The sequence below is a fragment of the Vicia villosa genome, unplaced genomic scaffold, assembly GCF_029867415.1.
Source record: "Vicia villosa cultivar HV-30 ecotype Madison, WI unplaced genomic scaffold, Vvil1.0 ctg.000422F_1_1, whole genome shotgun sequence".
Classification (NCBI taxonomy): Eukaryota; Viridiplantae; Streptophyta; class Magnoliopsida; order Fabales; family Fabaceae; genus Vicia; species Vicia villosa.
In genome coordinates, this window is record NW_026705199.1 from 965,879 (window position 1) to 978,265 (window position 12,387).

The 12,387-nt window shown below is 32.6% G+C and overlaps 1 protein-coding gene across 1 annotated transcript; it reads right to left on the reverse strand.

Moving 5' to 3' along the window:
* Positions 1-10,504: 10,504 nt before the first annotated feature.
* LOC131628088 (uncharacterized) lies at positions 10,505-11,269 on the reverse strand. The gene is made up of 2 exons (XM_058898945.1): positions 10,926-11,269; positions 10,505-10,883 (listed from the first exon to the last, which is right to left on the reverse strand). Exons 1-2 carry the CDS (start codon positions 11,267-11,269, stop codon positions 10,505-10,507), a joined length of 723 nt encoding a protein of 240 aa, XP_058754928.1.
* Positions 11,270-12,387: the final 1,118 nt, after the last annotated feature.

Below are 12,387 nucleotides of genomic sequence, written 5' to 3' on the forward strand. Positions count from 1 at the left end.
CGCGCGTTATGGAATAATTTGGAAAGAAAGCGACAAGCGTGGTATAGCAGCAAGTTACAGCACTTGGAGGCATTTATTAACACACAAGAAAGCTCTACTATCACTTAGAAACAACCAACAAACAACACCTCAAAGCCTAGGCAAAATTGCAACAAAACTCAAGTTCATGAATTGTGGAAAGTGAAGTGTAGTGTGGGATATCAAGTAAATTTGCTGCACTATAATAGTGTTAAAACAGTCCTAAAATACCTATAAAACATGTTCAATCTCATTGCAAAACCTCATGGTAATTCACATCAAAGAGCATGTATTTGCAAGTGGAATTTAGTGCATAAACTCAAGTATTCAAATGGTAATTGGAGTGTCAAATGGGCTGCAATATAATGGTATAAAAAACAGTCCCAAAATCCTCAAGAAACACACATAAACTCAATGCAAAGTCTCACATAAATTGGCAAAAGATGACATACATTTACAAGTGAAAATTGGACATGAAAGCATGGTTTTAAGTGGTAGAAATAACTCAAATACAACCAAAATCAACTCACTTTTTATGAAACATTTTCTATATGGTAAAGCTCAAGAGTCAAAACAAATATTGGATTATCATGAACCATGAAACAAGTGTCAACCAAACTATTTTCTACCACATTTTCAACAATCAACAAAACCAAGCACCATGAACAAGAAAAATCACTCAACACCTCTTTTATGCAACATTTCAACAACTTGAGTTATTATCTCCTAAGCATCAAATATTTCCAACATTAAAAACAAACTCAAGTGTTCAAAAGTCCCATAAACATAGCATGAATTAATTTCCAGCATTGCACTCTTTTTAATCATACTATTTCCAACCAAATTTCATGTCAATCATCAACAATTTAGCACCGAAAAATTCCAACACCAACACACTTGCATTATCATAGTTCTCACTCACATTAGAATGTCAAAAACATCAATGAAATCACATAAACTTCCAGCACTATTCACATTATTGAAATGACATTAAAAAACTCATAAAACCAACACTAAACCATAAGCAAATGTCAACAACTAATAACCACAACAATGCCTTTCAATCTTTCATCAATTATAGTCAAAAATCAACTCTCACACTCATTTTAACAAACATGTTATGTGCCAATTTTGAATTCATGAACAAACTCAACATATCATCAACATACACCATCATTATTCTCACATTTGAATCAATTAAGCAAGATCAACATGAATCATTCAAACAACAAGCGATTATTATCATCAATTATCAAAAATCATCCATCGACAATCAAACATCATCATCAATTATCATATTAATTCGGATCAAGCAACAAAATCAATGATCTAACAAGATTTATAGTGAATTTACCGGATCAAACGAAGAGATCAAGATCGGATGAACACGAACACGATGCGGACACGACACGAATGCGAATCTGAGAGATCTAGGGAGGGAGAGTGACGCGAGGTCCTAGGGAGATAAGAGAGAGGCGCGTGACACTTCAATCGGAGGAACTAATCTTGATGCTTGCTCTGATCTTCATTTGTTCTTGAGATTTGATCTTGAATTGATGATGATTGATGAAGTTTTTTGTGAGTTTTTTTAGTTTTGATTCAAGGAAATTGAGAGAGAATTGAGAGAAAGTGTTTTTGATTTTTTGGGTGAAGTGAAGTTATGAGAGAATGTGAACAAAAATGACTTATATAGTGAGGGTAGCGAAATGTCTAAAACGCCCTTAATTAACTCCTTTTTGCTCGTTTTTGAGGAAACGCGATCGGTGCGAAGTTTGAGAGCGGGACCGATGTCAACTCGAAGATGACTAAAATTGCAGATCGTAGCCGCGAGAATCGTCTCGATCCGATAAGCGATGAAGAAATTACGCGTGTTTGAATGATGAGAAACGCCGATTCATTTGGCGCGACTGTGCAGAATTTTGTGCGTACCGCTCAAAGAACTCGATAAAACTCTATCTTCGGATCGAAATCTGAACAAGCATGTGTGACGAAGAATCGAAGCTAACGAAATTTCCAAGAGAATGCCGCCAGAATGGGCTTCATACGATAAAAGTCGAAGAAGTTATGAATTTTCAAACTTGATGCGACACACTCGAAAACACACTTTTTACCGAAAGATTACAACGTTCTTCAAAATGCTGGGAATTTTTGGTGCATAATCAGTCAACGGTCCGAACATATGAAATCTTGGTAATGATGGCACGGAGCTCCAATTAAATTTTCGAGCGAATCCAACTAACGGATAATGAGATATGAATTTTTTAGTGTCCGAAAACCTGCGGTTCAGCACCATTGACTACTCGTAAACCCTAAATGTGACGGCCTTCCTCAAAGAATTGGTTTATGAGCCAAACACGAAAGTTGTAGAGAACATCGAAACAGTACGGGCAACGCCGGAACCAAGCTCATATCGCTTTCCAAATAGGACTTGTGAATTTTCTCGTATTTCCACTGTTTAAACCATTCTTCACGTCGCACTTCTTTAAAACCACAAGAACTCTTTATTGTTTTTTCTTCAATTTTTGAATGACGAAATAAACGTTGTTAATAACTTATAGCTCAAATAAAGAGGGCAAATTTTGGGGTGCAACACTTATGAACCTAAATAAAATCAATATTAAACACCGCCAATTAAGGCTAACACAAATTTTTACGAACCTAATAACACTGCTAATTAGACTAAAACATCGGCTATTTCGAACCTAAACAAAAACCAACACCGATTCTTGCCGAACCTCGGGGTATTAACACAGTCACTCACACTACATCATTGTATCGTATCAACACCAGACTTATGTCTTATATTAAACAATTTACCTCATATACTTTCATCAAGGTAGTAATCCATATCTTACGACATTCACAATTTAGGTTACACACGTACTCATTAAATACTAGACTTACATAATTATTCATTTTCTATAATAGTTGTTCATAGAATACCTTCAAGACAATTACCACTTTCATGATGAGGTATTCATTATTCGATCATAATATGATAAAAATACATCAATACCATTATCTAACATTAAGGTATGGATCAAAGGATCGGAAGACGTCGCAAATGGAGCAAGGAAAATCTCCATAGGCAAAAAATTTGAGGCCAACACGAGTCGTGCATGCACAGACGCCCTCCCCCATACAAAACCCGTCAACAAAATGGCTCGTGTCAAGCCCGGGTCCCAATAATTGTTTTTCGACTTTTTATGAGAATTACACCCCTAAACTCATCTTCTTCAATCTAGACTTATCTCAATTCAGTTTTAAGCATATCTTATTATAGTCAAACATCCTATACTATTAGATTAACATATATTCTTTCAATTTTTAATATCTCCAATCATCATCATGTTAACCCTAATTAGTAAGAACATTTATACTATCAATATTACCTCAACATAGAAATCAATTCGTCCATAATATCTCAATACAATATCAACATGTCATAACTTTTCGTGAATTCACAACAGAATCATAACATGAGATAAGATTACAACAGCCCACAAGATTATCACAAGCAAAATAACATAACCTATAAGGGGGTATGGGAACCCCCACTATCTCTTTGCCAAAATACCAAACATAGAACAATCTTCCCCACCCTGTTACCTCGATTATGTAGAATTTTTTCTTGAGTTTTGGTGATGGGAGAGCCTTCTCCTTACTGGGCTTTTTCTTAGGGTTGCCTCATTTCCTTCCCTCTTTCAAAAAATTATACGTAGCCCTTCTATCGTTTTCTCCTTCTCTCCCCTTTTTATAATAATTAAACTTAATATATTTTTAATTCTATTTAACTTCCTTATTAATTTTTCAATTTCTTTTCAAACACTTGAATTTTCATGATTTTTCAACTTCCCTCTTTATTCACGTTAATTTACCACTAACTCTTAATTTTATTAATTTTAACCTTTAATTCTTATTAAATCTCATATAGAATATGTTAAATAAACAACGGTAAAATGTTGAATAGATATATTATATATGTAGACATGTAGTGAATCGCGTTGAATTTGCATTGTGCATGACAATACATGAATTTGCATTGTGCATGACAATACATCCAAAAAATGGTTCAATTACATTCTAAAATGTACCGAACAAATTGTCACCACTTAAATCTAAAACTGGTTCTTTCTTTGACTTCTCCCAATTTGATTCTCTCTCAAGCTCTGCCATCCTTTCCAAAAAAGGATCCGACCAAGTTTCCGTCTCTTTTGCAGAATGTGTCGTCCATTCCACAGACGTAGCCGAAATAGGACACCCTGGATTTAAGACAAAAAAATCAAATATGCCTCTTTGACATGATAAAACACTTGAAACTTGGTTTGAAGACGAAAAATGACTGAGAATGGATGAAGTTTTTTGGAGAGTTTTGGTTATGGGATGAAATGAGGAGAATGAAATAGTTCGTGCAGTAAGGTGGTATAAGCTGGATATTTTTGGAAATGCATCTCTGAAAATATCACTGAATGTTTGAATTTAACATTCAAGTGTAAACAAGGTATTTTTGGAGATGCACTTTGAAATTTGATTTGGAGTGAGTTCAGAGATGCTTCTCCGAAGAACATTTTGGAGTTTTCCGAGTCTTTTTCAACCCTATAAGGTGTACAAAAAAATTCCCAAATTTTTTGTTTGACAAGTTAAGAATAGCATGTTCTTATCTGGAGAATTTATCTTGCCACCCCACCCCCAATTTTTTATTCTAATTTTACCCCTTATGAGATACAAAGAATTTCCGGACGAAATTTCTGGTACACCCTACCAAATATTCGGTACGAGGAAATTTCCGGTATTATGTTTTTTTCAATGGTTGAGATTTTGCCGACACTTTTTGGAGGGTCCTGATTGCACCGACACATATGTGTGGTCTAGAATGCATCACCAACTCTATCGGTGGTTCGTCCTACAATAGAATCATCCTTGCCTATGGTCCTCACTGCAAAATTTAAAAATATAAGGAAAATAGTTTTTCTTAATTGAAATACCGGAAATTTCGAAATTTTTGGAATGATAATACGCATAAAAAATTTCAAAAAATTTCGATAATATTGGTAAATGAAAATACCGGGAATTTTAAAATTTCCGGTAGCAAATACCAGAAAATTTTGAAATTTCCAGTACAATATACCGGAAATTTCACAAAATATACCGTAAATCTTACTTGTTTTTGCCAAATTTGCGATACGCCTTCAAAATTTTTGATATCGTCATAGAATTTGAAAAATCTGATTCTTCCCTTAAATTTGTAAAAATATGATAATGAAAATTGGTTGGAAAATTTGATCTTTTCATAAGTTTGAGATAGTGCCATGTATAATTTGAGGGGTGACAATATAAATTCTCTCGTATCTGCGCTCTTACATATAAACTATATTTTACTATCTTTTAAGATTTGAGCTATAATTATAAGATGTTCCACATACATTTAAGACAATTTCTTTATATATCTCCCTAACTTCTTAGCAACCCGCGGCGAAATTCCATAAATGCCCCTATATTTCGGAAGTGCATCTCTGAATGCACCTTTTTCGGAAAAAAGGTGATTTCGGATGTGCACATCCGAAAATACCATATTTTTTAGAAAAAACGTGAATTCGGAGATGCACTTTCGAAAAGACACTTTTTTTCAAAAATAAAGAGACTTCGGATGTGCACATTCGAAATCACCCCTTAGGATATTTCGGAGATGCACTTCTGAAATATTTTCTGATGCAGAAAACAAAAAACAAACCAACAAAGCTTCGATTTATCATAAATAATCGAAATTACAAAGATAGATCAACATGAAATTAAAGTTACATATTGTTAAACACGGGTAGTTAAGGATGGGGCAACATTTTGATAACGTCGACTCCCGATCTTTAAAGTTTCGTATCAAACTCGATTGGACCCTTCAAAGATTATCGATCAAAATTTGTCCATATAATCGCTAAATCTTTGTCGTTCTTGACCTCAAATGGGGTGAACTGGACGTTTCCCTCGTCGTCAAGTGAAGGCAAACGGTACTTAAGCTTGACAACCTTCTAATTTTCCGGGTATTGCAAGAGAGAGCTAAGCGTCGATATCAATGCCGCGAATGGCGTGTCGCATGAGAATCTAAATTGGAACGACATCGAGTAACCACTGCAGAAGTATACAAAAGCAATGTGGGGGTAGGTTTGTGTCATTGCTGTTTGGGGCTTGATGTTGATGAAAACGCATAATTGCATTATTTATAGATTTCTTGGAGTAATAATGATCCAACAAACCTTATCTTGCTATCAATGGATGTTTCGGAAATGTATTTCTGAAATGCATTTCCGAAATAAACCTTATCTTGCTATCAGTGGATGTTTCGGTTAGTTGTAGTGCAACCAAGATGTCTAACTCGGTCCGTCCAAGCACAAAAAACTTTTTCTTTTATTTTTTCAAGGATAGTACTTTCGACGTAATGACAAAAAGTGTTCAATCCGACACACAATGTTTGGAATTGTACCACTTTCTCTGTATACAATTCTTCGGAACGTGCATCTAAAATCTCCCTCCATGCGACCATTATCTTGTCGACCACAACACCGGCTTTGATGAGGTTTCTGTTCCCATCCTTTCTTTCTTTCGTGCCAACTGCAGGTTTGAGCTTACTTCTCACATTGCATGTTATGTGATACCGACAAAGTAATGCGGTTGATGTCGGGAGGACGATACTGACCACATTCATTAGAGCATTATCTCGGGTCGGTAACGATGACACTAGGCATATTCTTTTGATCAACCAACAAAGTCTTACATATTCCCAAAGCTCATGTAAAGTTATATTATTTCTCACATTCCAAAAAAGTGAATTCAACTGTCTTGTCCATGGAGGTCACACCAACAATTTCTAGAAGCGGAAGCATATACTTTTTGGTCTTGTACGTCGAATCAATTATAAGAACGGTTGGAAATGTGTTGAACAACTTGATACTTTCGGGATGAGTCCAAAATATGTCACGAACCGTAACTTTGTCCTCACAAGTTTTGAAGCTTGAAACGTATTGGTTATCACCCAAAAGTTTCAAAAGGTGTTGCATTTCCGATCTCGGGCCCATTTTCTCAACTTTAAGATTGTACCGTTCATTGTATACATGCTTGATATTTAAAACACTATCTGGTCTTTTTCGCTTCAAATCAGCAAGTATGTTTCTCGGCGCAACTTTGATTATCGATAATTCTGAAATAACACCATTCTCTTCGCGAGACAACCGACACGCAATTGGATACCCGTGTAGCTTAGTTTCCAATGCATGATTATGAACTCCACAAATGACGCTAAAACGCCACAAATCATCAATCCTACGAGTTACTCGCAACTTAAACAGACACACACACTTTCTCGATCCCGTGTCATCGTGTTTTAACATCTGGTTTGTTGGTAAATACTTCTCACCTCTCGCAATTCAACCTAACAAAAGCTTTCCTTCTACTACTGTCATTGTCGGACCTTAATGTCACAATGCCAAATCCAAGTTTACTAGCTTCATTTCAGATCCAATCTAGCAAATGTTCATGACAAGCGAAAGTCATATAATTTGTAAATTGTGGTCGAACATCCACCACAACGGTAATGGTTTTAACACCGTTAACCCGCTCTTTAGGCTTAGCATCTACGTTGACCTCTTCTGGGACTACTAACTCATCGGTGACAATGTTGTCCGGATGCACTATACCTAACATATGCAAAAAATATAAATGTTGTTAAAACTGTTTTTTAAAATTTTACAACAGAGCTTATGTAGGAAGTGCACTTCCAAAAACTGTTAGGTGGTGTATTTCGGAAGTGCTTTTCCGAACTGACGCAATTTCTTCAACAACAAATCAACAACAATGTAGTGGAATAAGATATGAAATGAAGATTTTTTACCTCAAATTATAGCTTTGTATGCTCTCTTTGGTATGATTAACCCTTGAAACTTGATTTAGAGACGAAAAATGGATTGAAAATGATGGAGGTTTTGGAGAGGATTTGAGTTTTTGTTTGGAGGAAAATGAATGAAATAGTGAGAGAGGGAAAAGATATAAGAAGGGTTTTTTTTGGAGATGCATCTCCGAAAAAACACCTGACATTTTAAATCCAACGTTTAAATTGGAAAACAAGTGCTTTCAGAGATGCATCTCCGAAATAATAGAAAATATGAAAATGGATGATTTCGGAGATGCACCTCCGAAATCAAAGGGTATTATGGAGTTTTTAGCAGGATTTCTCACCTAATGGAGGTCTATAAAGAAATTGTCTACATTTAATTGCAACTCGTTATCATATCTAAAACTTTTTAGAATATATATCAATTAAACTCATTTTATTAGGCCATTTACTTATTTCAATTAAATTAATTAAAATAAAAATAAATTGATTGTACTATTTTATTTTTATACTCTAACTTATAAATCAACCTATCAAATTTCATTATTTATTTTCTCACTAAATTTGTGATGATGATCTGATAACTATATAACTATATAAAATCGTGATAAATACTATCAAATTTAAAATAAAAAGAGAGCAATTAATATTAAATTTAAAATTTTACATGTTGAATAATTTTATTTCTTAAATTTGTCAAAGAGATTGAATGACAAAAAATAAAATTTGTAAAATTAATAGTTAAAAGATTGTTAGGGACGAACCTGACTTAAATTCTCCTTTATATTTTTTGTTTGACCTTATTATTATTATTATTATTATTATTATTATTATTATTATAATAATAATAATTATTATTATTATTATTATTATTATTATTATTATTATTATTATTATTATTATTATCGTGAGATTATTCATTCTCAAGATCATTTAATCATAACCTCTTACGATGTGTTTGTTTTATGGATTAAATTTACAATTTCGATAATGTAATTTTTAGAAATGTTATTGTGGAAAGTTTCCATCAATTTGTTTGATAAATTATTTAAGTTTCTAGGAATATTTTGAAATTTTATTTTATTTATAGTTTTAAAATAAAAAATAAATATTAAAATAATATACAAATGACGTAGTCATAGAAGGTTGAATTCTCATAGGAATATAAAATTTTCATCCATTAACATCTAAATAAATCTTTAAAATTCAATGAGTAAATTATATTCCAAAGAATAAAAAGTATCTAAAATTAATTTTTTAAAATTTCAAATAAACATATTTCCTATAATCCTATTTATAAGGCTATCAACAATGGTTTCTAAATTCAACACCCTATTTTTTCACTTTTTACACTCCACATCATCATCTCTCTCTTCCACCTAATTATTCAACACCCATTCAGTTTTTACTTACTACAATAATTTTGTTTAATAAAATTCAATACCCTACCCCATCACTTTTATTTTATATTTTTATTTTCTTTTGTGTTTTTATTTTTGTGATTACATATTAATAACAATTATCGATTAAAATTAAATTAAAATAATTAAGAGTTAAATAATTTATTTTAATTTTTTTCTAATTTAATAACTTATTTTCTTTTTATTTTTCTAATTTTATATTCTTAATTAATTTTTTTCCTTGCAAGTAATAAATACGAAATATAGGAATAGTCATTATTAAAACAAATATAATTACATAAAACTTAAAATGCAATACAATACACTAAACACACAATACAATACAGACGTTGATTCACAATAAACTTCACTCTTGGAGTATTTTCCTGTTCAACATCATCGAACACGGGTGAATGATCTAAAACGTTTATATCATTCAATGTGCCCGGATATCCAAAAAAGACATGTCAAATCCATAGGTCATAAGTTGTAACTGCTTCAAGAAAAACAGTGATGGTTCCCTTATCTCCCCGGGTAAATTGATCTTCCCATGCTGTAAGACAATTTTTCCATTTCCAGTGCATACAATCAATACTCCCAATCATCCCCGAGAACCCCCGCATTTCACTAACATGCAGTATTCTTTGCAGGTCATCTTGAGTTGGGGCTCTAAGATACATTGGCTCAAACAAATACAAAGTGACAAAATACAAAAAATGACGTGACAATACTTAATTTTCAAACAAATACAAACAATGACTTGACAAAACTTAATTTTCAAACAAATACAAACAAATACAAACAATGACTTGACAAAACTTATTTTCCAAACAAATACAAACAATGACTTGACAAAACTTAATTTCCAAACAAATATAAACAAAGTGACAAAATACAAACAATGACTTGACAAAACTTAATTTTCAAACAAATACAAACAATGACTTGACAAAACTTAATTTCCAAACAAATACAAACAAAGTAAACAAATACAAACAATGACTTGACAAAATTTAATTTCCAAACAAATACAAACAAAGTGACAAAATACAAACAATGACTTGACAACACTTAGTTTCCAAACAAATACAAACAATGACTTGATAAAACTTAATTTTTAAACAAATACAAACAATGACTTGACAAAACTTAATTTCCAAACAAATACAAACAAAGTGACAAAATACAAACAATGACTTGACAACACTTAATTTCCAAACAGATCTTTTCCCAACTTTTCCAACAATTCTTTGCTCTGGTCATCGAGATGGTCCTTTGAACTTAGCTTCATAAACATCTTCATCTTCTTAGCCTCAATATTTTCTTTCAACAATTGGTTAGCCTCCTCTTGCCTCATGGCTATTTTGTCCAATCGTTCCAACTCTTTCTCCTTAAATTGTTTGTATTCATTCCACTCTTCATTGATCGATTCCAAGGCTGCGCCCTTGCTTTTTTTGACCCTTTTTTTAGCTGCATCCCTCCCCATTGGGCGAGCACTAGATCCTACGGAGTTGGAATCACTTGCATCACTTTCGTGGACTCTCTTAGATCCACTACTTCCAGATCCAATATTTTTTCCAACATGACTACCATAACGTGGTTGATCACGAACAACGAGTCATTCTGACATTAGAAGGAAATGTCCACTCTTACCACTTGAATATAATTCACGTGCTTTTGCCAATACATCATTTGGGGCTTTTTCTGACATTAGAACCAAATTTTGATCAGTGGTCCATTTGGGGCTTTTTCGGCGAACAGGAGTTGAATCCTCCGCATTTGGAGTGGCTCCTTGACCACTGCTCATGGCACCAAGAGTCACTTGTGTAGAAAATTCAAGAAATTCATCAAGTTCAACAAGCGGAACATTTTCATTTTCCATTGGAGTAGAAGAATAATAAGGGGGTGCTTGAGATGAATATGACATCATTGATCCAAAATATGGACGATAATTTGGATTAGATGACGACATTATGAAATTCTGAGGGAATCCATAATTTAGTATATTTTGGGGATCATGTTGGTTGGAAGATTGATTTTGAAATATATAGTTGTTGGGATTTGGGTAGTTGAGAGGATAATTAGTGGAATTTTGAGTGTTAAAAGGGTTGTTGTTGGGATCCATTTCACTAAAAATATGTTAAGAGCTACAAACAAGAAGGCTAAATAGAAAAATTAGATAGAAGAAAGTTGATTTTTTTTGTGTCCAAATCTAATGAAACTAGTCTCTATTTATAGAGAGAAAAAATGATGAATTTTGGTAAAAAAAAAAAAAAAATTATTATGAAATAATTGACCCCAAATGATTATGATAAAATAAAAATATAATAACTTACAATAACCAATAATATTTAGGCAAGTGTTTTTGTGGCCCTCACTCTCTCTTATTCAACATGTTGAATTTATTCAACACAATTTAATCCACCTCATTTTCAACATGCAATTCAACACCTCACTGCACTCATTCAACTACTTAATAAATTATTATAAAAAAAAAAAAACTACTTAATAAATTATTCAACATGTCCTTTGTAAATGGTCTAACAACTTAAACGAACTCTTTATTCCTTTAGTAAGTTAAAATTTAAAATTGAGCATCTAGATAACATAAATATATGAGTTTCAAGATCTCCCCTATAATCCTATTTATAACAACTTAAACAAACTCTTTATTCCTTTAGTAAGTTATAATTTAAGATTAAGCATCTAGATATAACATAAATATATGAGTTTCAAGATCTTACATTACCTCTTGATAATAAACTAAAATTTAATTCTAAACTTTTACTAATAATTACAAAGTAAATCGTAAATCAATTTATTGATGATCAATCAATTAAAAATATTAAGCATAATATTAGATAATAACATAAAATTAATAAATTAAACTAACAATTGCATCGAAGAGTACAAAGTTTAACATTTATATTAAAAAAATTATAGTGCAATCGCACCACGATTTATCATTAAACTTAAGTGATATAGTTTAGTCATTCACAATTTGTGTCATGATTGAATCTAATCATGACACGATATTTGTAGAGAGTCATTCATTCATTTGTATCTTGAATGGCACCAGGATCTATTTGA

Bases quoted from the DNA above. Each gene is read 5' to 3' on its own strand.
- LOC131628088 (XM_058898945.1), bottom strand. From the start codon at position 11,269: ATGTCGTCATCTAATCCAAATTATCGTCCATATTTTGGATCAATGATG. The intron at 10,884-10,925 runs GTCAGAATGACT...ACGTTATGGTAG, and splicing joins AGTGGACATTTCCTTCTAAT to TCATGTTGGAAAAAATATTG.